Source organism: Trichechus manatus, unplaced genomic scaffold (genome assembly GCF_000243295.1).
Source record: "Trichechus manatus latirostris isolate Lorelei unplaced genomic scaffold, TriManLat1.0 scaffold00038, whole genome shotgun sequence".
Lineage (NCBI taxonomy): Eukaryota > Metazoa > Chordata > Mammalia > Sirenia > Trichechidae > Trichechus > Trichechus manatus.
The window spans coordinates 15,409,902-15,435,805 of NW_004443974.1; the positions used below are offsets into that span (position 1 = coordinate 15,409,902).

General features: G+C 51.7%; 1 protein-coding gene across 3 annotated transcripts; it reads left to right on the forward strand.

The window, feature by feature from the left end:
* Positions 1–3,133: 3,133 nt before the first annotated feature.
* AIF1L (allograft inflammatory factor 1 like) lies at positions 3,134–24,575 on the forward strand. 3 transcript variants are annotated; one of them, XM_004375766.1, is made up of 9 exons: positions 3,223–3,253; positions 3,477–3,546; positions 3,597–3,623; positions 7,919–7,957; positions 9,765–9,768; positions 15,845–15,911; positions 18,652–18,693; positions 21,428–21,590; positions 24,488–24,575. In XM_004375766.1, the coding sequence occupies exons 1-9, from the start codon at positions 3,223–3,225 to the stop codon at positions 24,573–24,575; spliced, it is 531 nt and encodes a 176-aa protein (XP_004375823.1). The 3 variants fall into 3 exon arrangements, with proteins under 3 accessions (XP_004375824.1, XP_004375823.1, XP_023586405.1); XM_004375767.1 differs by lacking the exons at positions 3,597–3,623; positions 7,919–7,957; positions 9,765–9,768 and having other exon boundaries at positions 3,134–3,253; positions 3,477–3,538; XM_023730637.1 differs by lacking the exons at positions 3,223–3,253; positions 3,477–3,546; positions 3,597–3,623; positions 7,919–7,957; positions 9,765–9,768 and adding an exon at positions 9,618–9,725.
* Positions 24,576–25,904: the final 1,329 nt, after the last annotated feature.

A 25,904-nucleotide genomic window follows, 5' to 3' on the forward strand; every position in this document is an offset into this window, starting at 1 on the left:
GGCTAATTGCCTCCATGAACAGCTGCCTTGTTTGCCATGAGACCAGAAGAACTGGATGGTGCCCGGCTACCATTAGTGAACATTTTGATCCAAGATTCCATAGAAGAATCCTGATCAAAAAGGAGAAAATGAAGAAGAAAATTTCACTTTCTCATGGACTCCAGGCTTCCTGCGGCCGTGAAGATTGGATAAACCCCTGAAACTATTGCCCTGAGATAATCTTTTTACCTTAAACCAAAATTATCCCCTGAGGTCTTCTTAAAACCAAACAATAGTTCAGCTTAACTAGTAAAAAAAAGAAAAAAAAAAAGAGGTCTGCCTTGAGCATTATACTCTTTTAAGAACTATCCATATGGGATCAAATTGACAACAACAACTTGAAAGATTAGATAGGAACCTTAGGGGGCAGTGAGTCTATTTCATTGGGGCAGAAACAGAAAAGAAGGGTGAGAATGTTTGCACAACTCAAAGAATGTAATCAGTGTCACTGAACTGTACATATAGAAACTTAAATTGGTGTATGTTTTGCTGTATATGTTTTCAGCAACAGCAACAACAACAACAAAAAGATTACAGGCTTGGAAACCCTATAGGACAGTTCTACTCTGTCCTATAGGGTTGCTATGAGTTGTAATTAACTACATGGCAATGGGTTTTTTTTTTGTTTTTTTTTTTAATTTCTGGGCCTAGAACCACATAATAAGAGACAGGTTGTGCTCTCCCCATCCTGGTGGAGGAGAGGGTTCAGAGAACCTGGAAAGCAGGCAGGAGGGAGTAGAGGGTTGACACGGTGGACATCATTGACCTGGGGAGTGACTTGGTAGATTGGGGAGTGGGTGGCGAGGACAGGGAAGCTATTGCTGTACAGTGAGTCTGATGATTGATTGGTGTTTGGTCTGGGTGGTGCTGAGGAGATGAGGATTCTTCGAGACTTTTGGGGCAGGGTCTGATGGGTTCTACCCAGCTTCCAGACTAACAGGGGTACATAGCATTCTGATGTCTGCTCTTGGCATCCAGCCTTTATCTGCCTAAGCCGTGGGGCTCAGCAAAGCCCAGTCCCAGCATCCTCAGTGGGTGGAGAACAGGTTTCCTCTCCAATCCACAGTAATACATCTCAGGCCTGACATCTCATAGCTGACATGCCTGACATGTTGTGATCATGACTAGTCCATGCAGAACCACTCTCCAGCCCCAGAGGTGGGGCTGCTGCTGAGGGGGAATGTGGCAGCTATTGAACATCTGGTTAGCAATGCAGCCTAGCAGCTGAGCAGGGAAAGGTGAGGTGGCCCCTGCCCTGTGGAATGGCTGACTAGGGCTAAGCAGCTCAACTGACAAGGGCAACAAGCCAGCTGAGCCTGGATTGGGAACTGTTTTCTAAGTCAACCCCCTGCTTTGACCTCTAGATCCCCCATCAACTGAGGGCTGTGACCTTCAAGCCCCTGCTCGTCTCCCCTCCAAACTTTTACTATCTGCTCAAACCACCCATTCATGTATAAAAGTTGTAATAGCTTCTGCTCGGTTAACAGGCCTTGGAGAGCAGGCACTAACCAAGGGCTTCATCTGTAGGAGCTCACAGACTACCCCGGTAACTCTAGAGGGCAGGAGCTCTTGGTTTCCCTCATTTTGCAGATCAGAGGACTGAGGTTCAAACAGGTCAAGTGCCTTGCCCAGGGACATACATCTTGGCCAGATCCAAACCCTAGTAGTGAACGAGCATTGGAGAGTGACCTGGCTCAAAGCAGGCACTTGCTGTGTTGGGGAGGAGGGGACTGCAGCCCCACACTGCTGCCCTTGAGTCAGCCACCCTGGCCATCCCATTCTGCCCTCTCCTCTGCCCAGCCCCTCTCTTGGGGAAGCCTGGCCACTTCCCTCCTCAGGGGCAGCCACAAAAAAGATCACTGGCTGGTCCCAAGATCTCAATCCTAGGGGGTCAAATGGAGAGTTTGTGCAGACTTCTGGATCCAGTCCCCAGAGACATGGAGGCTTAGAGTATGTGGCAGGACCATTGCTAGTGACCTGGTGTCCCATTTGCCCAGGACAGTCAGGTCTATGACTGTGGCCCCTTTCCCTCTCAGAAATGTCCTGATTTGGACAGTAGACTACACGATTACCCTAGTTACCAGTCCCTGGTTCCTGCACCCTGAACCCCACTCTTCCTGAAGTTAGAGGGTTGGTTTATCATCTTGGTGGACTTGTGGCTCAGGCTTCAGCTTCCTGACTTTTCCGTAAAATGGAATGATGAGTCCTATGTCATAGAGTTTTGAGAATTAAATGACATAACAAATGTATCCTACACTGATATGGCAATTGCCTGGCACATAGTGACCGCTCAATAAATAGTTTTTATTAACAAAACATAAATTCATTCTCATAGATTTGAAGTGCCAGTGATGTCAAAGTTACTTATGTTACCATTAGGCATGTTCTCAAATAAAGAAAACTAAATGTTTATATATTTTTCTTTCAAGAGTTAGCAGTAAAGATTGGGATCCTCGTGCCTCCCTTCTAAACACATATACCCTGCAAAGAGCAATGATAGTTGCAGCAGCCTCATTTGCTGAGTGCTTACTCTCTACCTGAGTGCCCGAATTTGATCCTCACAACGACCTCATGAAATGGGTACTATTGTTATTGTGTGCCCTCAAATGGATTTCGACTCATAGCTACCCAATGTGACAGAGCAGAACTGTCCCACAGAACTTTCTAGCCCGTAATCTTTATGGGAGCAGGTCGCCAGGTCTTTCCCCTGAGTAGCCACCGGGTGGGTTCTAAGCGCAAAGCTTTCGGTTAGCAGGCGAGCGTTTAACCGTTGGGCCACCCGGACTCGTTTTGAAGTGGATACTAAGATCGTTTTATTTATGGGCAACCCACGGCTCAGGGAGGGGAAGAGGCTGGACCGAGGTCCCTGGAGTTCCGTCCCTAGAAACACAGAGGCCGGTGCACCACGCATTTTCGCCATCGTCCAGGAAAGGGGCCGGCGGGCGGGCTCCGCATCCCTCGTAATAGCCGCTCTGAGGCCGGCGGCCCAGGCGGCGGCCGGGCGGGAGGGGAGGCGGGCCGGGACAAGGGAGGGAGGGGGTGTGTCCGGCAGCCCCGCGCCGTCCCTCCGCCCCTCGGTCCCGCCGCCACTCGCAGCCAGAGCTCTGACCAGGCGCCTGTCCCTCCTCCTTGTCCCGAGCAGCCGCCGTGAAGTCCCGAGCCGGCGGGAGCCCCGCGCTCAGCATGTCGGTCGCGGTCAGCAACAGGTTCCAAGGTAAGCGACGCGCTGCTGTCCCCCGGTGGTTCTCGTTGTCCCGCGCCCCTACCCAGCCCTCCCGCCCTGCTGTCCCCAGCCCCTGCGCCCGGGTCTCCGGCCCACCACCTGTGCGCCAGCGGCCGATGGCGGGGTGCGCGGCGCGCGGGAAGCGGGCGCCGGCTGGGGGCGCGCAGCCCTGGGAGGCCCCCAGCTTCCCAGCCCGCCTCTTTGTCTCTTTCAGGAGGGAAGGCGTTCGGCATGCTCAAAGCCCGGCAAGAGAGGAGGCTGGCGGAGATCAACCGGGTAAGCGCGCGCGCCTGACTTCGCTTCCCCCGCCCTGGGGCCGCCGACAACCTACGAGCGGCCGGAGCCCGCTGGTAGCCCGCCCGTTGCCCGCGCGCTCCGAGCCCTCCGCCCCGGCGCGTCCCACCTCCATCTGTAAGGCTGTGCCTGCAGCAAAGCCAACTCCCTCTTCCTCTCCTCCCCAGGGCTTCCCCCAATCTCGTCCCTTCGCTCCTGCCCCAGTCCCCTCCGACATCAGGTAGATACCCTGCCACTCCCCCCCACCCCGCCCCAGCTCTGGTCCCCGCGTCTCTGGTTGCAAGTTGTTACTCTCAGACTAGGGAGGTGGAGCCGGCCGGCCGAGGAGCTCCGATGCCAGCTCAGGCCGGGACTTCCCGGAAGCCGGCTTGGGACCAGCCACAGATATTTGATGCTGGAAGGGACCCCTGAGGTCTCTGAGGAGACTCCGGTAATATGGCCGAGAGAGGGAAAGGAGGTCCAGAAAGGTGAGATGGCTGCTCTGAGAGGCACAGCAAGTCCTTGTGGGACTGCTGTTAGAACCTAGGGCGGGACTCCCAGGCCAGTGCTCTCTCCACCATACAACAAAGGCTCTTGGTTCACTGGCAAATGTTGATGTTATGCCTGGCCTCCTGCCCCACACACAACTCTTTATTTTTTCACTCCAGTTTATAGAAATGGTTCCTTAAGAAGTTGATGTTTTTCATGTAATTTTTTTAAACTATTTTTTAAAATTGTACTTTAGATGAAGGTTTACAGAGCAAATTCGTTTCTCATTAAACAATTAATACACATATTGTTTTGTGACATTGGTTGCCAACCCCAGGATATGTCAACGCTCTCTCCTTGGAAACCCTGGTGGCGTAGTGAAGAGCTACAGCTGCCAATAAAAGGTCGGCAGTTCAAATCCACCAGGCACTCCTTGGAAACTCTAAGGGGCAGTTCTACTCTGTCCTTTAGGGTTGCTATGAGTCTGAATCGACTCAACTGCAGTGGGTTTGGTTTTTTTGGTTTTTTCCCCTTCTCGACCTTGGGTTCCCTATTACCAGCTATCCTGTCCCCTTCTGCCTTCTCCTCCTTGCCCCTGAGCTGCTGTGCCCGTTTTGTTTCATGGGTCTGTCTAATCTTTGGCAGAAGGGTGAACCTCAGGAGTAACTTCGTCACTGAGCTAAAAAGGGTGTCCAGGGGCCATACTCTCAGGGTTTCTCCAGTCTCTGTCAGACAGGGAAGTCTGGTCTTTTGTGTGTATGTGTGTGGATTAGAATTTTGTTCTACATTTTTCTTTAGCTCTGTCCAGGACCCTCTATTGTGATCCCTGTCAGAGCAGTTGGTGGTGGTAGCTGGGCACCATGCTTTTCTTGTTAGTTTTTAGAAGGGATTGCTGATTCTGGTGGGTTTGCATGAAGAAATTCTTCCAGCTGTTGCCAGTCACCCAGTAAACCTGTTGCCATCCAGTCGATTCCGACTCATGACAACCTCATATATCACAGAGTAGAACTGCTCCATAGGGTTTTCTTGGTGCAGTAGTTAACCACTGGCTGGCTGCTAATCAAAAGGTAGGTGGTTCGAACCCTCCAGGTGCTCTGTGGGAGAAAGATGTGGCAGTCTGCTTCTGTAAAGATTTACAGCCTTGGAAACCCTATGGGGCAGTTCTACTCTGTTCTATAGGGTCTCTAGATGTCAATGGATGGGGAGCTTTATGGAAGCAGATCACCAGACCTTTCTTCTGTGGCACCACTGGGTGGGTTCAAACCGCCCACCTTTAGATTAGTAGTTGTGCGCAAACCATTTGTGCCATCCAGGGACCTAGGCACACAGTAGGTACTCCTTAAATGCTTGCTTAATGATTATGTAGATTGTAAAGATAAGGAAAAGTCCAGGCCTGCCTGGATTGGCCAAACTTCAAAGGCAGCACAGCCAGTGGCTTTAGGATTCAGCAGAACTGGGCTCAGATCCTCCATCATTTATCAGTTCTGTGGTCTTCACAAGAAGCCTGTCATGGCATAGCCCAGTTTCCCCCACTGAGACTGGGGATATTACAGTGCCTTTCTCCCAGGGTCACTGTGAGGGCTAAATGAGAGAAGGCATGTAGCGTGCCTGGTGCAGTGCCTAGCACAAGGGAAGACCTCTGTGGATGGTACTAGAGTTGTTGTTTCCTGAGGGGGACATGTCCCAGGTTCTTTACTAACTGGTGTCAGAGGCGTTCCCCCAAAGCAAGGCTGGGCATTGCCCCTGCTGGTTCCCTTGGGTCCCTGGGCACCCAGTGTGGGAAGTTGGAAGGGGAAGCTGGAAGGGCCAGCAGAGTCCTCATGTGCTTAGGTGGGTCCAGGGGGTGGGGCAAGGGTGTAGTGTCTCTTGCCAGGGGCTTGCGGTCTTGATTTCCTCCTTGATTTTCTTGGACTGCCTGGAACAAGGCAGCCATTCTGCAGAGATACCATGGAGGACTCTGGGGGCCCCTTTGCCCCCATCTTCACCCTACCTCTTGGTGCCATCTTAAGGACAGGTGAAAAGTTGCCTGGATATCTAGCTAGGGCTATCAGGGGTCTAGGCCTGCTGGCTCCCTCCCAGTTTTCTCTGCAGTCAGCTCGGCCTTAGGCTTGGCTGCTCTTGCCCTCTGGACAGAAGCCTGGAACCCTGACCTCATACAGTCCCTGGGGCTACTTGGCCAGGCAGTTCTGAGCTGGCTGAATCCGCCCACAGCCAGCAGGACCCTGAGCCAGAGACAGCTGGACTAAGGAGTGAGGTGACTGTAGTCAGACAGGCCAGAAGAGCTGAGAGTGTGTGGGACTTTCCATGCCAACACCGCCCTTGGGGAGGCAGAAAAAGGGTGGCTACAGGATTGTTCTGGGAAGTGGACTGGCTTGGCTCAGGAAAGGGAGGGCACCTGTGGCTATCAGGGGCTGATCTAGATAGTGCCTTTGGACTGGGGAAGGTGAAGGCACCTGGTCAGAGCAAGAAGAGGTATAGTCTCAGGCCCAGAGAGGGCAAGCAGCTGCCCCAAGGTCACACAGGAGCCAGTGGCATAACCTGCAGTCTGGCCCTTTCCCCTGCCCAGGATGCTGTGTTGAGAACTGCCGTGTGAGCCCAGGCTGCCAAGGGCTAGTGGGACCAAAGTTCTGGGGGCCTGGAAGAAGGAGGCTCCAGGATCAAACCAGATCACTTGTGCAGCTTGAGCTGTCCCCCACCCAGGTACCAAGGTGGCCCCACCAGAGCTAAGAGTCACGAGTTGGGGAGGCAGTGAGCTCACTGACTAGGTGACCTTGAGTTAGCCACTTGACCTTTCTGAGCCTCCCTCTCCCAAAAAGATAACAGTAGTTGAGTTGTGATTTTTAGGGAAGATACCTATGTAATCTATGTAAAGATTTACAGGTAATCTATTTAAAACACCTAGGAGAGCTGGCAGCTATCCTGATTGTTACCATTTGTTTGTTTGGAGCTTAGGTGGGGGCCTGAGATAAACCTCAGCCCATAAAGGCTGCTCAACCTGGGCCACACCTCTTCATCTAGCAGAGCCTTACTCTTCCCTGCCTGAAATGGGAGCAGGATCCCTGCCCTGCCCCCTCTCCAAGTTCCTACAATAATCAATAGAGAAAAACAGACTGAAGCGCTTTGCAGAGTGTGGGGCTGGCGCTGTGTTTGAGGCCCCGAGTCTGGTTCACCTGTGGCCATGGCCACAGCAGAGAGTCCCTGGGTGGGCAGATATCCAGAGGGGACCACGTTGGCAGCTCAGACTGCCTTCCTTTGGGGTGCAGCTTCACTGCCCCACTGGAGCAGGGCTACTGGGGGACCGGGGCTGAGCTGAGTGGCTGTGGAGGCAGCACCATTGCTCTCCAGATGGGGCTTCATGGCTCCCTACTGCATGGGGGCCTATGGTTGCTACTGTGCCTGGCAGCTGGGGCAGTGCTGTGGCTGCTGCCTGGGGCAGAGCCTGGCTTGGCTGGCAGCTCTGGGGGCTTTTCTGGGCCAGCACCCCAGTTCCCTTGGGGCCTTTCTCCTCCCCTGGGGCCCGCCAGCTTCCAGAGGACAGCTCCGCCTCAGCTATTGTTATTATAAGGAACTCAAGAGTAAAAATAGAAGGAGACTTGGGAAGACCTCCAGGTCCCGGAAGGAGGCTGGTAGTACAAGGGTTAAGTGCTTGGCTGCCTACCGTCTGCGTCTGGAACCCACCAGTAGCTCCACGGGAGAAAAAACCTGGCGATCTGCTCCTGTAAAGACTTCAGCTTAGGAAACCCTATAGGGCAGTTCTACTCTGTCCTACAGGGTCGCTATGAGTCGAAGTTGACTCAGTGGCACACAACAACCACAACACAGACTGCCTTCCTTTGGGGTGCAGCTTCACTGCCCCACTGGAGCGGGGCTGCTGGGGAGCAAGGGCACAGGGAGGAGCTGTATGGAAATGCACCCTTTGCTTGCTTCACTTTGGTCTTTGTTTTATGAGCACCTGGTGGATGCCAGGCACTGTGCCAAGCACGCTGTGGGCATTCTCCCTTTGAATCCTCAGTCTAACCCTGTGAGGTAGGTACTGTTATTCTCATTTTACAGAAAACGAGGCTCAGAGGGGCTGCTTAAATTGCCTGGGTTTTGACAGCCACAACTCTCACCCAGCCCATTCTCTCAACCTCTAAGCTTGGCTGGGTCTCCTCTGCCAGTGCCCACTCCCACCCCCATGCCTGTGTGATGTGTGTGTGTGTGTGTGTGTGTGTGTGTGCGCGCGCGCACGCGCGCGAGCATTCTCAGAGCTGCTGGAGCGGTCAGAGCCGGCCCAGCCTCCCACTCCCCCCACATAGCTGACATTCCCCACGCCCTGATGGCATGGTGGGTGACCCCAGACCAGCCAGGCCCGGCCTTATATGGCAACGGGAGAAATTTTCTCCAGCTTCCCACAGGGACAGAGAGAAGCAGTGGGGCTGGTGGGCCACCCCTTAGAGTGCCCCTGCCCTGGGAGGAGGAGTCCAGAGGATGGCAAGGGCTGCAGCTTGAGTGGCCAGAGGCCAGGCTCCTTAACAAAATAATGTGAGTCCTGCTTCTGCCCCGTGTCCAATGCTTGGCATGTGTCATCTCACGGACTCTTCCCAATATAATGCTCCATTAGATAGATGCTCAATGACAATCTAAATATCCCCACGGGGTAAGGATTTTTAGGACTCCCATTTCATAGATGAGGAAATGGAGGCCTAGCTAGGTGAAGTCACCTACCCATGGTCATCAGCCGGGAAGCAGCAGAGCCGGGATTCAAACCAGGTCTGTCTGACTCCAGACTCTGCCTGTGGCCTTCCCTGCCCCTGTCCACCAGGTGGCCGAGGCCTAGCTGCGACACAGGCCTTTCTTGCAGCCTGTGGATAAGATCTCTGGCTACTGTCCTGATGTGCCAGCCCTCCTGGGTCGAATGAAGGGCACTTAGCATTCCCTGTGGCATTTAGGTTCCTAATGGTGATTGTAGAACCCACATGCCATCTGTACTGGGAAGAGAGCTGGGCACAGCAGGCCAGGTACCTCTGCCTGGGGGTGTACATGTCCCCTGCCTCTCCCCCAGCAGTGGGACCTGACCTAAGCCACTACACAGGTGTGTCTCTTTTCCTGTGTACCTGGCAGTACCAACCTGTCCCTGCCCAGTTGAATGTGCCCAGTTGGCATCACCGGGCACTCGTCTCTGTTGCTCTTCCTTAATATATTATAAAGGAGATGGTGATAAGCAGCCACGTGAACCTTGGAGGATTCAATGTCCCCACAGGGCCGACCAGACATAACCTCAGTGTGGCCATGTCACAGGAAGCTGGAGATGGAATTTCTGCAGGGTTTGCATCATTTGTGCAGTTCGTGGGGTGTTTTCTTCAGCTGCCCTGTCTATTGTCAACGACGCAGTTCCGGATGAGGCCTCAGAGCAACTGTGGGGAATGTGAGCCCGCTGTCCTTGTGGTTGCATGTTACAGGCTCCTGCTCTGTGCCAGGCACCAGGCTAGGCATTTGTGGCCTGGTCCTGGCCCTTTAAGAGCCTGCAGGCTGCATCAGAGGCCTCGCAGCCTGACATGGTGCTGCCCATCCTCGGGGTTTTCACCCAGGGCTTCAGCCATCAGCCCATTGGATGGCCTCCAAGATGGTGATATCTGCCCAACCCAAAATTCTGCTGCAGCTAATACATAGAGGCGGGCCTGGAGGGCCAGAAGCAAGCGTCCACCAGCAGGTGCTAGAGGTACCAGCCCAGAAAGAGAGTTAAGTTAGGGAGGAGTAGGCAGGTGGCAGGGATCTGGGGGCTTGAGGCACAGCAGGGGCTGCCAACCTCTGATGGACCTCACACTTGCCCGGGAGCTTTTGGAAATAGCCCCTTCTGGCCCTGAGCACTTGGACAGAGCTCTTGGGGGTGTGGGGGGATTCTGATGTGCATCAGAAGTTGCAGATGACCAAGGGCAGCAGCAGGGAGCAGGTGTGGCTGTGGGTGCTGTGGCCTGAGGCTGAGATGGGAACACTGTGTCCCATGTGGGCACCCATCACTGCAGGTTAGGCAGGAGTCTGAGGAGTTACAACAAAGTTTGCTCTTGATGAGGAATAGCCGGGGTCAAGGCTTGTTATGGGATGGGTTTCTTCTCTGTCCTTCCCGTCATCTATTGGTGTGGCTTGAGTTTAGGTGATCTGATCTGAATGGATTGTAATAATTGCTAACGTTCAGTAACATTCAGTCCTAGGAGCCAGGCTTTTTCTAGGTATTACCTTGTTTAATCATTACAACAACCCGATTAGAAGATTCTATCATTATGATCCCATTTTAAAGATGAGGAAACTGAGGCCCAGAGTGGCAAAGCAAGTAGCCCAGGGTCACAGAGCTAGCAAGTGGTGGAGCTGCACTTAAACCCCGGCAATCTGAGTCAATTTCCCCATCCCTCCGCCGTGCACGTCCTGCTGTCAGGGAGTTTATGTGGGGCTTCAAACCATTATAGCTGTGGGCAAGACCCTTCTCCTCTGGGGCCTCAGTTTCCCCAGTTATTGAACATGGAGGGCAAGCTGGATGCTCTGAGAAGTCGCAGGTTCTGGGACTGGGCGATGTGTTTGCAGCTCTGCCACCTTCTGGGCCTCACCCATCGATACTCTGTTCGGGTCCTTAGGGATTGACTGGCAGGCTCAAGGATTCCTGTTTTCCATCCCTTGATTCCTGGCTCTTCGTGAGGGACTGACCAGGCTACTGAGGCCTCCAGACTAGCCCCTCCTCTCAGAGCCCAGGGACACCCTGCACCTCTCATACCTGGGGGTCCCGACAGCATTTTCTTTAGTCAGAAAATCTTGTCTTTTGGGACAGTGGGTTGGAGACGGAGAGGGGGATGGGACAGAGTAAACCATCTGCCTCCTTATCCCCCAAGAGGGCTGTAGAGTGTTTCCCTGGCCTCTGGAATAACCTCCTGCCTCTGCCTAAGAGCAAGGTAACTCCAGTATTGACTTTCTTTGCCCAGAAAACTGCGGCCAGGCCACTTTCTCTCCTAGTTTGGGACAGGGAGGGAGCAGGGACAGTGGCAGGAAGTAAACCTTGACTTGTTAAGACTTTGTAAATTTGAGCAAGTTGGGCAACCTCTCTGGGGCTCAGTTGTCCCATCTGTCAAATGGGGATACTAAGTAAGGAAAAAGAAAAATCATAACTAGCCTAAGTCAGGTGGTGGGGTTTTCTCCCTAATCTATTTAACACTTGAAAATGGACTGGGAGTTATAAGTTGACTATATAAAAAAAGGTTAGAAAATAATAAAAATAAATACCTAACATTTATTTAGCATTTACTAAGTGCCAGGCACTGTTTTTCGTACTTTACATGTATTTCCGTATATACCGTAATTCTCAGGGCAAGCCTGTGAGGTGGTTTTTTTTTTATCCTTTCTGGTTTGCAGATGAGGAAACTGAGTCATAGACAATTTTTACAATAGTTTTTATACAGCCACTAAGAGGATTCAAACCCAGGTAGTCTGCTCCAGCTCGCCCTCTTTTTGCTTCTTTTGTTTTTCTTCCAAGGATCTGGGATGAATTCTACCTCTGTCTCCTCTGCCTACAGACCCAGGGCCAGAGCTGCTGGGGGTTCTTGAGTCTGCACAGACAGGGTAGCCTGCCCACTGGGCATAGCTGTGCCCCAAGGCTAGACAAGGGTGTAGAGGGGAGGATGCCTGGAGGGAGGAAGCTGTGGGCTGTGTGTGAGCAGGAACCAAGAATCCAAAGCTCTGAGGTGGGGGCTGGCTGCCAGACCGGGGAACTCCTGTTTCTGCCTGCCACCCGCCTGCTCTAAGGGCATGGTCCGCACAGCTGCCCTAAGCCCAGGGCAAGCGAGGGCTGTCTACCCACACATGAGCTGGTCAGCTGCTTCTCCCACCCCGGTCACTCGGTGGCTCAAGCATTTTGTCATGTTGGCTGCGCGGAAGGGTGTGAGTCCAATCCCTTCGTCCCCTCTGGTGTCTGTCACACACATGCACACACTTTGAGTAAAGCTGCCTAACCATTCTAGGAGTGAGGGTAGAGAAAAGAAATGGGGGCTGCGTGGGGGTCTGAATGGCTTCTCCATTCAACCAATGTTTGTTGAGCACCAACTAGATGCTGGGCACTGCTGGGTGCTGGGCATGCTGCGGGGCACAGACTATCAACCCATCCTCCTAGAGCCTGTGGCTGAGAACCTGCCTCCCCTCCTGGTGTCCTTCCAACACCCATGGCCTTGGTCGCTCCTACTCAGCTCCGTGCAGGGCAAGGAGCAGGAGCAGCATCTGCTGTGGAGCTCAAGTCTCGCTTGGCCACTTTCTAGCTGTGCTGCTTTGGGCAAGTTATTTCTTCTCTCTGCATCTGAGTTCATTCACTCATCCTGCAAATATTTATTGAGTGCCTACTATGTGGGGCCTACAGTCTAGCTGGGGGAGACAGACAGTGGACCCTAATAAGCATTTACATCATGAGGAGGTGATTCATCCTATAGAAATAAAAGGAAAAGCAGAGCAAGATAAGGTGGATTGGAAGCAGAGTGGGGTCTGCAGTGGGTAGGTTGCAGTAGAAAATAGGGTAGACAGGGTTGGCCTCTTTGCAAAGGTGACACTTGAGAAAGGATTGAAGGAGGTAAGGGAATGAGCCACACAGATATGGAAAGAGCACTACAGGCAGGGGACACAGCCAGAGCAAGGGTCCTGTGGTGGGTGTGTGTCTGGCACATGGGAGGCATGGAAAGGAGGCCAGGGTGGCTGGGGCACCCACTCTAGTGGGTGAGAGGAAGTGGGGGACACAAATTCGTATGTTAGGTGGTGATAGTGCTAAGGAGAAAACAGCAACCCCTAGGGCTGCTATGACGATTTATGGGGTGATGCCTGCTGAGAGGAGTCCACGCTGTGCTCCTGCCCACCCTTGCTCTCAATTGCTGCCTTCCTGTTTTGTGTCCTTGTGTGATTTATCTCTAAGACCAGGGGCCGTGGCCTTCGCCTCGGAAGTGACTGAGTAGAACTGGGTCCATGAGGGTGGTTGGTGCAAACTTACCGACAGGTTCAGGGCTGGTGCAGGAGTTCAGGAAACCAGAACATGGGAGCTGGGAGGGAGGCACCCTCCAAACGGCTCCCTAGAGGTTCCCAGATGCTGGGCCTTGCCTGTGCCCTGTGTTTCCCCACGAAGGTTTTCTGCTTATTGGTAAAATGAAGGGAATATAGAGGCAATGTAGTGAGTTGAACATGGGCTAAACTGATTTCATTTTTACATTCTGAGATATACACTTCTTACTTTTATGAAATGTCCTTTTCTGAACTCATGGCACTAGTCAATGGTAATTGTTTAAACAGTCTTGGCAAAATAAAAACTTGGCAGCCCTATACGAGTCCCCCCCCCCCCTTTGGGGGGAATGTTTATTGTCCATATTACCCCCAAAGTCTGGCAACTGCTGACCTAATTTGTCCTTCCACTGGATAGATATCGGATCTGTGGCCCCGGGAGGTGCCTGGTTTACTCGGGGTCACAGACAAGAGTTAATTGTCCTCCTTTTGGTCAGAGAATGGGGTGGAGGGGCAGCGGGGAAGAACTAGAAGAGGGAGCCAAGAGGAAAGGAAGCCCTCAACAGAGCCAGCTGGGAGGAGGGGCCAGCTCCTGCTAAGGAGAGGCAGAGCCAGCCAGACCCATGGCCTCCGGAGCTGCCCTCAGCCACAGGAGGGCGTGGACCTTGGCGCCCAACATGCCCAGGTTCCAAACCAACCCTACCACATCCGCAGGTGTCTAGGGACTTTAACCTCTGTGGTCCTCGAGTTCTCACCTGTAAAATCACAGTAATAGTGACAATAGATTTAATGGGATAACATAGTGCCTGCCACAATCAATGTTTTACCCAAAGCAAGGGAGCAACGAGACTTCCCAGACCCAGTGAGGAGAGTGGTGGTAACCACACTGGAATATGGTTTCTCCAGTCTGTCACAGTTAATGTGGAGGAGCTGAGACCTAGAAGGAATTGTATTCTGCCTCATACTCACAATCACACCCATTGCTTACTGAGAGCTGACATGCTGAGCCCAGTGCTCAGTGTTCCCATGGATCATCCCCACTGAGGGGTTGGTAGTCAAGGAGATGGGTACTGTTGTGCCCATTTCACAGGTAGTAAGTGGGGGGGCTGAGATCAAAACCCAGATTGCTTTATAGTCATTTAGATTCTTGTCATCCCCCTGTTCTACTCTAAGCCTCTTAGGGTTTACAACCATAGACGGGCCAGTACCAGCAAAGATAATGAGTTCCCTGCGAAACTCTTGTGGTGTAGTGGTTAACAGCTATGGCTGCTAACCAAAAGGTCAGCAGTTTGAATCCACCAGGTGCTCCTTGGAAACCCTATGGGGCAGTTCTACTCTGTCCGTTCGGGTCGCTATGAGTCGAAATCGACTTGATGGCAACGAGTTTGTCTTCTTGTTTTTTTTTTTTTTTTGGTCCTAGGAGATGTGTAAATACAGACTTGGTCACTATTTAGTTGGAAATGATAGCAGGAATTTAGAAACAGATTGAGTGGTTGACCTCGATAACATTTAACATCATTTTAAACACAGACTTTCTGTAACTTTAGGATAGGGACCTGATCTTACTCACCTTGGTCACACCCCCTCCCTCGGTGCCTAGCCCAGTGCAGTGTACACTGTAGTCTTTCAAAAAGGTGGGATGAATGGATGGAGAGGAGCAATGCCAATTGGCTCAATAATGAGGAAAGTGAGGTCCAGAGAAATCAGGGGACTACCAGAGTCCCAGAATGCATTTGGGCAGGGCTAGGATGGGCACACGTCCTCCGCTTCCCCATCTCAGTGCAGATTCTAGGACTGCTGGAGGTTAGCAACAAGCCACGTAAGATACCAGGTGCTGTGCCGGTGTGTACCAGGTGCTCGCCAATTGGTGGCTTTTTGCTTTAAGGCCAGAGACTAGATCAGACGAACTCCCGCAATCTCCCATCTTTAAGTGTTAGGCTTAAGGATGCAGGCTCTAAATGAGACGGAGCTGAGTTGAAGTGCTGGCTGCGTGAGCTTAAGTTTTCTCATCTATAAAATGGGTGTAATAATAGTAGCTACCTCTTGGGACTACTGGGAGATTCAAAGAGGTAATGCTGTAAGGTGTTGAGCATAGTCTTCCTCCTCTGGAGGCTACTGTTAGTCCCCTGTGACCCCACCCATCTGGTTCTGAAATGACTCATTTGATGCTCTCCAAGCATCTGAGGGGAAGGTGGACCAGGGATCAAAACCCCCATTTTACAGACGAAGAAACAGATGAGAGGGTAAATGATCTCCCAAGCATTGTACAGTCATTTTCTGGCCAGAGCAGAGGCTAATGATGATGGCGGCTATTTATTGAGCACTTACTATATGCCAAGAGTCATATATTCATTTTTCATTTGATTCTCATACATGACCCAGGAAATAGCTACAAAATTATCCCCATTTGGCAGATAAGGCAATAGATGTACAGAGAGGTGAGTTAATTGGCTCAGGATCACATATCTAAGAAGTTAATGATGGAACCAGGCAGCCTGTCTTTGGAACTCACAGCTTCATGGATCCTGGAGCCAGAGTGCCCTGGGGAGAGGCACAGGTCCCCGCACCCATAATCCAACCTTTAGTCTTCTAGAGAAGACCCTTGGGCCCCACCCCACGCTACTGAGAAACTTCATTCCCACAGGGTGGCCTGGGCAGAGCCACCTCCAAGGGTTGACAGGGAGCCAGGGCAAACACTGTGGACTCTGGCTGTGCCTGGCCAAGCCCGGATACCCAGCAGGAGAGGGGGAACAGGGCATGGGCCTGTGTGTCGATGAGTTCTGCCTGCTGACCCCTTTCCTCAGCACTTCCTTCTCACCTCTGTAGGAGTTTCTCTGTGACCAGAAGTACAGCGATGAAGAGGACCTGCCAGAAAAGCTCGCTGCTTTCAAGGGTAAGCTGGGGCTGGCTGTTCTGCCATCCTGGGAGAGCTAGGCTGACCCCCCCAGCCCCTTATACACTTCATTCCTTAGCCTCACAGGGCCAAACTATGGCTCTGTTTCATCTAGAATGTCCCTCTTTCTGGCCTACGCAGGCCCCCTCGCCTCTCAGCCTGCAGACCCTGGCCTGCCCCTCTCTCTCCCCCAGCTGCCCAGCTGGGCTCAGGTTGGTTACTGCCCGCCGCTGCCCAGGCCCTGCTTGCTCCCGGGGCCCCAGCACACAATCAGCCCTTTGTGAACTGCCCTTGCCTCTCCCCCTCTGCAGTGGAGCCCCTGTGGAGAATGGACGTTTGTGTCACTACAGTGGGGCAGGGGGGCAGAGTTTCTGCCCATTGAATCCCGGCAGCACAGCATGAAAAGAAAACAGGGCCTGGGAGCCCGCGCAGGGAGAGGGGCGGCATAAAGGTCTCTCTGTTTGGGGCCCCGGCTCCTGGTTCCCAGCCAGCGCTTGATAGGAGAGGAGCCATGCACAGAAGGAGTGGGGGCAGGCCCACCTTGCTTGCCGGGCCAGGCATGCGGGGTGCAGGAGGCCTGGGCTCACTGGAGGCTGCACTCCCCCCCTCCCCAGCGTCTTGGCAATGTGGGCATCCTCCCTGCTCCAAGGCAAAGAACTGGCCAAGTGCTCCTCAAGCAGCTTCCTGCTTGGTTGGGCAGCAGGACACCTACGGCTAATACTACTAATAACAGCTGGCATCTGGCGAGTGCCAACCACATGGGAGCACACTTTACGTGCTGCATTGCTAGCTCCCCGAAATTATCCCAGTCCACCCAGGAAGGAGATTGTATCATCGCTGATTTACAGTTGGAGAAATGGAGGCTCAGAGAGGGCTCCATTTGCCTGAGGTCACACAACTCACTCATGGCACAGTTGGGACTTGAAACCATGTCGGTCTGACTCCAAAGCCCCTGCTCTTAACCATTATGCTATGATGCTTTTTACATTACGAAAAAGAAATAGAAATAGAAAAAAGACACTCCATCCCTGTCCCATCCCAGCAGCCTGTAGGAGAGTCGTGCAAAGGAGAAGCAGCCCATTCATTCCCTTTTGTCTGGATACCAACAAGGTCACTCTCCAGAGGTGGCTCTGGAAGTAGGGATAGAGCCATAGGGATCTTATGTCCACTCTTGGTATCATTGGGATGTAGGATGGGGCCAGTCGAGATGTACTGGGACCACAGGAAGTTACCTTGGAAGGAAAAGGACTGTTGTTGTTTTGTGTCCTCAAGTCGGTTCCAACTCACGGTGACTCCATGTGACAGAGTTGAACGGCCTCATTAGATTTCCTAGGCTGTAATCTTTATGGGAGCAGATTGCCAGGTCTTTTCTCCTGGGGAGCTGCTGGTGAGTTCAAACCACTGACCTTTCAGTTAGCAGCCAAGTGCTTAACCATTGTGCCACCAGGACTCCTTGAAAGGGACTGCAGAGGTCTTTAAATCATTCACTCATTTGATCTCCACCAAATTTTACTGAGCACTTACTATGCGCCAGACTCCATTCTAGGCCTGGGACGACAGCAGTGAACACACAAGAAGGCCTGGCCCAAAGGCACCTGTGTTCTAGTGGGGAAGGTGGATGGTGAACAGAGCAAGGAGATAAAAAGTAAGCACTTTGGTGAGATGTGAACCTAGGTAGGAAGGACAGGGATGAGGGCAGGGGTGCCCTCTTAGAAAGGGTAAGGGGGGTGGCCTGAAGGCATGGGGAGAGGCCCTGAGAATACTGGGAGGAGCATTCCAGACGGAGGAGAAGTAGGTGCAAAGCCCTGAGCAGGAGCAGGTGTGGACTATGCCAGCAACAGCAAGGCCAGTGGGACTGGCATGGATGGAACGGTAGGAGAGGCAGCCTAGAAGCTGGAGGGCACACACTGGTGAAGATGACATGGGTCCCCAGGCAGCTGTAAGGACTTTCTCATGCTGGCCGCTGGGTGCAGAATTAACAGCGAGCCCTCCCCTACCCCTTCTGTGGAATGGGAGACCTGCCCGAGGCCACGTGGTTGTTTGCACACACTGCCCCAGTCAGAAGATAGAAGATAACCATGCTCCTTGCTTTGAGTTGTCTTCCCGTGTTAGTGGCGGTTTCCTGGACCCCTTGATCAGGGATTTTTAACTCAAAGTCTGTAGGTGGGGTTTGGGGAAGATTCTGTGTACCCCTGGAAACTGTATGTACCATTTGTGGGCAAGGGCAGGCCCACGGGCATTTCTTCTGGAAGAGCGTCTGGTTCTCAGTGGTGTATATGACTCCCCAAAAGATTCAGAGCCAGGGTGATTCCTGAAATTGGCGGCTCCCACACCTGCCCGGCAGCAACACTTTAAAAACACACCAATCCCGGTCCCACCCGCCCTTCCCAAACTCACTGCCCCTGACTCTCCAGGGCTGGGAATCTGAGTCCCTTCCCAGCTGATCCATAGGCAGCCTATGCTGGTGGAAACCTGCCCCGTTGAGGTCAGCCTTGCCCCCGGCCACCTTTCCCTCATGGCACCATGGGACAAGGGTGCAGGCATGGTGAGCTCTTTCTTCAGAGACAATGACTAAGATGGCGGGACTCATGTCAAGACCCCCATCCCTTGTGGAGTGAATATGATGGCTTAGGCTCCCCAAGGACCCTGCTCCCAGTCACCCTCAAGGGAAGCCACTGGGTCCCTACAGGGAGTGATCCTGCTCCAAAGCTAATGCTAGTTTTTGCTCTGTGATTTCCAGAGAAGTACATGGAGTTTGACCTGAACAATGAAGGCGAGATTGGTGAGTGAAGTCTTGAGGAGTGTGTGTCTGGGGAGGGGGGTGTTAGGTGTGGGCAGAGGGTGTGAGGGTCCAGAGACCCCCCACTGACCAACCTTGGTGATGGAGGTTGGGGGGAACAGGGTGGTCCCATGAATGTGACACATATGCTGAAGCTTCCCCAATGTGCTAGGCCAGCCGAGCCAGTCTGAACCTCTGTCCACTCCTGTCAAGGCCATGTCCTGTCAAGCCATCTCCCCACTGCTCCCCTCCCTACCTGCCTGCCCAGGCCTCAGCCTCCCACCCCAGTTGCTACAAGGACCCTGGGCTGGAAGGACTCAGGTTGCTCCAGGGTGGATGGCAATTGACCCCTTGACCCAGGGGGCGGGCATTTCCTTTCTCCCCAAGCCTGTCCTTCCATTTGTACGTGTCCTACAGTTGATAGGGTGGTTTCACATTTGTTGATTCCCCTCCAATAGATCCTTACTGCATCCTGCTGTCCAGGCACTTATGTCCTGGTGGGAAGACCATATCTTGAGCTTCACCGGTAACGTTCTGAAGTTAGGGCTGGTGTAATTATCCCCATTTTATAGACAAAGAAACTGAGACTCGGAAAGGTGAAACAGCTTGCTTTGGGCCACCTGGTTACTCAGTGGCAGGCCCGGGGCCCAGATCCCAGCTTTCGATTTCCAAGTGGCTTCTCTCCTCTATTTCACACTAACCAGTATTGTCACTGCTGCCACTGGCGCTTCCGTTCCTGCTTCTCTGTCCTCTCTCTTTTCTGTTCCCTTTTGAATATTTTGATCTTTTTTTCTTTAAAAAAGCTTTTTCTGAGTATAAAATGAAAACATATCCATTATAAAAAATGTTGGAAAATACAGCAAAACCCAAAGATGAAAATATGTCACCCACAATCCCACATCCCAGAAATAACTGCTATAAACATTTTGGTTTACATCTTTTCACTTTTTTTTTTTTTTAATGGCACACCTACAAATGCGGTCTTGTATATCGTTTTAGAATCTCCTTTAAAAAAGAAAAACTTAATGTATGTGAATATTTTGACATACTGTTAACCTTTCTTCTGAAATAAAATTAATAGCTACATAATACTTCATTATAGCGATGGATTATAATTTACTTGGCCAATGCCTCAGTACTGAGCATTTAGATGATTTCCAATTTTAACTACTGTTGATAATTCTGTGAAGAGCATCTTTGTACGTGAATCGTTGTCTGCATCGCTGATTATTTCTTTAGAGTAAATCCCAGGAATTAGAAGTTCTGGGTCAGAGGCTTTTGAAGCATCTTGCCAAATTGCCCTCCAGAAAGGTCACAGTAATTGAGAGTCTGGTTTAGCAGCTGGGGAAGACCTTTCACTCCTTCCTGAAGAACGCTGCCCAGCTTTCTTTGAAATGTCCTGGACATCCTGGCACCTAGGGGTCTGGCCCCAGTCCTGCCCGCCCTCCCCTCGGGTGGGCGCTGGCCTCACCATGACTCCCTCAGACCTGAAATCAGACCCCACCCCCGCCACTCCAGCCTCCCTTGCTAGTCCATTGTTCCCTGGAGAACAATCTGAAGGAAATTGCTTCAGATCTTGGCTGAAGTGGGGAGCTCAGAGGCTGCAGCTCTTCAGCGTGTAGTGACTTTTGGGTGCCTCCCTTGTTTTTCATGAATTTTGTTATTTTGTTGGTTTTCCTGCTCTGCAGGATATTTTTGGCACCCTCTGCCTTCCAGCCTAGCAGACTGCAGGGGTGGGAGTAGCAGGTCGGGACAAGCCACCCAGAGCCCCGGAGAGTGGCGTTTATTGCCTGAGGTCAGGCTACTCCCTTCCCCCACCTGTCTGGACAATGATTTCTAGCAGGAAGTAGTGAGCCAGGCTCACCCTCACTGAAGGGAGCAGCAGAGAGGGCAACAACAGCTGTATGGCGTAACTATGGCTCTCTTCGGGAGTCCCTGAGTGGCACACACAGTTAAGTGCCGGACTCCTAGCCAAAAGGTTGGTGGTTCGAACTCACCCAGAGGCGCCTTGGAAGACTGACCCGGGTGATCTACTTCTGAAAGGTCACAGCTTGAAAATCCTATGGAGCAGTTCTACTCTGTGCACATGGGGTTGCCATGAGTTGGAATTGACTAGACGGCAACTAACAACAACAATGGCTCTCCTTACAGAGCTGCTCTGTGCCAGGTACTTCATGACCTGGTCCTTCTGAATGATCCCATTACCCATTTACAACTGATAGAAGCAGAGATTTAGAGAGCTAGAGTAGTTCACCCCAGACCCCAAAGCCAGGGAAAAAAAAAAAACAAAGCAAAAACCCAAACCCATTGCCTTGGAGTTGATTCTAACTCATGGTGATCCCCTTTGTTACAGAGTGGAACTGCTCCATAGGGTTTTCTTGGCCGTAGTCTTTACGGAAACAGATCACCAGGGCTTTCTTTCATGGCACTGCTGGCTGGGTTTGAACTGCCAAACTTTAGGTTAGTGGTCAAATGCAAACCATTTGCGCCACCCAGGGACCTACATCCAGGAACAGCAGAACTGTGTGTCTGACTCTAGAAGCCCCTGTCCTTTACCACTAATCTATACTGCCTCTAAAGGAAACAAGGAGAGTGCAATGGGCTCATTCTTCCCACGAGGACATCTCCCCACCTAGCTTCTGGGTTTGGGGTGCCCTTGAGTGGAGCCTTCCCAGCTTGCTCACTCGGCCCCAGCAGCCAGTCTACACTTAACACATCTGCTTTTCCCTCTTGGCAGACCTGATGTCTTTAAAGAGGATGATGGAGAAGCTTGGGGTCCCCAAGACCCACCTGGAGATGAAGAAGATGATCTCAGAAGTTACGGGTGGGGTTAGCGACACCATCTCCTACCGAGACTTTGTGAATATGATGCTGGGGAAACGGTCAGCTGTCCTCAAGCTGTGAGTACCTCCCTCACCTCTCCTGGGGCCTCTGAAAGCAAAGCCACTCTGTGTAGAGAGGCTGCTGGCTGGGGGGTACCTCGGCCATAGCCTAGCCAGTAGGGCAGCCACCCATCCATTTTTAACTCATTGTGTGACCTTCAGGACAAGGTACTTAATCTTTCTGAGCTTTAGTTTCCTTATCTATTAAACGGTCATGTTAATATGTTTCTTGCAGGAGAAATTAGATGGGATTACACATGTAAATCCTGTAGCAGAGCTGAATAAGTACTCAGTAAGCAATAACTGCAGTGATGATGAGGATAAAGATAAATCTATCATCGAAACTTCCAGAGCATCAGTTTCCTCATTTGTAAAACAACCTACTACCCCATAGTGTTGTTGCGAGCGTAATATAGACTTAAAAACCAGTTCTAAAAGGGGTAGAGTTTGAATCTTGACACTGCCGACGTGACCCTGGGCCAGTTACCTTAGGTCACTGAGCCTCAGTTTCTTCATCTATAAAATAGGGATGATAAATATCTGTGAAGTGTTACCCTGAGGGTTAACAAGATAATACGTAGGAAGATTCCAGCCTAGTGGAATATGGTAGCCAAACTTGCACGTTGTAGGTACTTTTGCACAAAGAGTTGTGGAGAAATTCCCTGAGGGAAGCCTTGTAGCCATTTGTCAGAGCTGAAAAGGACACTCGGCTTTTATGAAATAAGATGAACATTTTTTTAAGTCTCATTGTACGAAGGAGAAAAGCTGAGGCCTGAGGAGGCTGAATAACCTGCTCATGAGCCCACAGTTCAGTCTGGCCAGAGATTCCAGTGTGGGGTGAGATAGGGCAAGAGGCGTGTGTGGGAAACACCAGCAAGTTCAGACACACAGGGCCTGAGAGGCCAGCTGGTAATAGTAAGAATGATGGTGCTCTCAGAACGACATCTAATGTTTAGTGGGTCAGTTCACTATGTGTCAGGCATTAGTCTAAATGTTGACTCTTTACATTTATCATTCATTAATTCAGCAAATATTTACTGAGCAGCAACTATGTGCCAGGGATTATTCTAGGTACTGGGGATATACGAGGCACTGGCCTCATGGAGCTTACCTTCTAGAGGCAGGAGAAAGACAATATATAAAACAACAACAAGAAGCAGATTGTGATGATGTGCTACTAAGAAAAGTAAAGTGTGTAAGAAGAGCAGAGAGGGATGGAAAAGTGGGCAGGGGGTAGTCCTTACAGAGAAGGCGACATTTGATGAAAGCCCTGAGCAAAGAAGGGAGGGAGCCATGTGGAGATCAGGGGAAAAGCCTTCAGACAGAAGAAACCACATATGCAAAGGCCCTGAGGCAGGACTGTGCTTGTATGCTTAAAGAACAACATAGAATGTGGCTAGAGTACAGTGAGTGAGAGGATGAGCCTACAGAAGTGAGCAGGAACCAAGTCGTATGGGGCCTTGAAGGCCATGGTCAGACTTAGGATTTTATACTAATGTGAAGGGGCACCATTGGAGGATTCTGCACTGGGGTTGACTTTAAAAGGCCCTTTCTGGCTGCTGCAAGGAGGGAAGCAGGGAGGCAGTAGGATGCTCAGGTACTTGTCCAGGAAAGAGATAAGACTGCTTGGCCTGGAGAGGATACAGTGGAGGTGAGCAGGAGCGGTTGGAATTGGGATTTTGAAGGTGGAGCTGGAAGGATTTGCCTAAAGGCTCAGATGTGGGGTATAAAGGAAACTGAAGAATCAGATGATTCTAAGGTCTGGGATCTGAGCAACTGTGTGGGTGATGGTGCCATTGGCTGAGAGAAGGAGCAGGTGGGGAAGAGAAGAATTGAGAGTTCAGTTTTCCATGTGTTAAACTGGAAATGTCCATTAGACATCCACAAGCAGAAGTCGAGGAGAGAGCTGGATGTGCAAGACTGGGGCTCTGAAATAAGACGTTTGTGGACTGTCAGCCTTTAGGTGGAATTTAAAGCCAGGGGAATCAGAAGAGCCCAGCCAGGGAGTGACTGTAGATGAAGAAGAGCAGAAGGCAGGGCCATAGGCATGGATGCTTAGGACGACCCTAGGATGTGAGCACTTTTAGCAGCCCCACTTACAGATGGAAACCTGAGGGTCAGAGAGGCTGAGTGTCTTGCTCAAGTCACCCAGCTGGGAAGTAGTAGGGCTGGGCTTCGAGTCTAGCCTGTTTCCCTCCTAAGTTACACTCTGAACCCCTGCCCTTTACTGCCCGGACTTTACTCTCAGAGCAGTGGGGGCAATTTTGAAGGAGAGAAGGGGTTTTGAAGAGTTTTAAGTAGAGCGCCTTGGTGGTGCAGTGGTTAAGTGCTTGGCTGCTAATCAAAAGGTCAGCGATTTGAACCCACCAGCTGCTCTGTGGGAGAAAGATGTGGCAGTCTGCTTCCATAAAGATTTACAGCCTTGGGAACCCTGTAGGGTAGTTCTACTCTGTCCTATAAGGTCGCAATGAGTCAGAATTGACTCGAAGGCAACAGGTTTGGGGTTTGGTTAAGTAAGGCAGTGGCAAGGCCAGGTTTGCATTTGAAAACTGTCTCCTAAGCAGAGCCGTGGCCCAGCCTTGCTCTGCCTACACCAGACAGCGTGGGCAGGGGAAGGTCCATGGCCTACACATCAGAGGTTTGGTGTCTCCTTCTGCCCCTGCCTTGGAGTATATATGTGGTTCTGCAAAGTCAAGCCATCATTTTGCACCTTAATTTTCTCCTCTGTACAATGGGCCTAGCAGTATCTTCCGAGGAGCCATTGCCCTGGGCTTCCACAAGATCCCACTGGAAAACGGATTTGAGGTCATTCTGCTGAGGACCCTGCAGACTTGAGGGCTGATCTTTCCCTAGATAGGGGAAGGAGTCCTAATCCTTTTTGTCTTTTCTTTTGTTTTTCTCCACTTCCAAACCAGAGTCATGATGTTTGAAGGAAAAGCCAACGAGAACAGTCCCAAGCCAGTTGGCCCCCCTCCAGAGAGAGACATTGCCAGCCTGCCCTGAGGACCTTGCCTGGACCTGCCCCTGTCCTTCCCAGCCTCCACACCCCTGTTCCTCTCTCCAGATCTCCCTGGCCTTCTTGACTCATTGTGATTTGTCTTGTTTGTTTGGTCATTGTGGGGTTGTTTGTTTGTTTCATTGGACAGAATCAGTGATCTTTTTGTAAAGCACAAATTACTTGCCTTAAAGGGGCTCTGGATCGTGGAATCCTGAGCCTTCTGTCCCCTCCTTCTCTTCTTCTACACTTCTGTCCTCCCTCTGCAAAAGGGCTGACATCAAACCAAAAACCGCAGGGACAGTGGGAGGGCCAGAGCCAGGGAAGGGAGGCCGGGAGCCTTCGTTCCCCATCCTTGGAGCTGGCACCTACCAGGAGGTTTCTGAGCTCGGGCTCATTGGCCTGGCCCTGGTGAGGACCCAGCCCATTTTCAGAAGGCTCTGGAGTTGGGACAAGGCTGCAAGGCCTCGTGAGCACTTCCTCTGGCAGCTCTGTGTTTCTGGTGTTCTTGGCTTAGCCTGGCTTCTGCTGGCCACACCATGCCCTACCACCCCAGCTGCTCTCCACTCAGTCCATGCCTCTTATCCTCAATGAGGGGCCTCAAGGAGGCAACTGGAGGAGGGGAAGAGAGGAGTTTGGCAATTTGAGCCCTTGGAGAAGGTACCAGAAGGAACTCTCTGGCCATGCCCCCAGCAGTGACCACACTTTTACAGGGAGCTTGGAGGGCGGGTGCAGCCCCACAGGCCCTTGCTGGAGCAAGAAAGCGCTTTGGAGGCAGAGGTGAGGCCAGGGACCGGGGGACAGACGCTGAGGGCAAAAGGACAGGAGAATCAGGAATAAGGTGTTCGCGGCACCAAGAGTCAGCCCCACTATTAAACCAAGAGCTACCTTTCTGATCCCAATCTGCTTGAAACCTGACTACTCTTCTCCCATTTGTCTTCCCATCCTACTCACCATTCACTCATTCATTCAACAGATATTTATTGACCACCTGTTACAAGCTTTAAGTCCTTCCCCTTTATCCTAACATGCACTGTGTCCACTGTCTATCTGAATTATCTCTCCTTTTCCAAATCACCCAAAGCCTTGAGTTTTGGAATTGGATTGGGGATACCTGTGTCCTTTATTATAGACTCACAGGATTTAAGAGTCCTGATCCACCCTGCAGTTTAGCTGGGCAGTCTTCCGACATCACAGGTGAGAAAACCATGGTTGGCCCACAAGGATTAAGTGCCTTGCCCAAGGTTAGGGGCTTAATTTGGAGATGGAAGGGTCTGGACCAGAGCTCAGGTCTTCTAATCCCCTGCCCACACCTCATCTCTGCTCTGGGCTGCCTC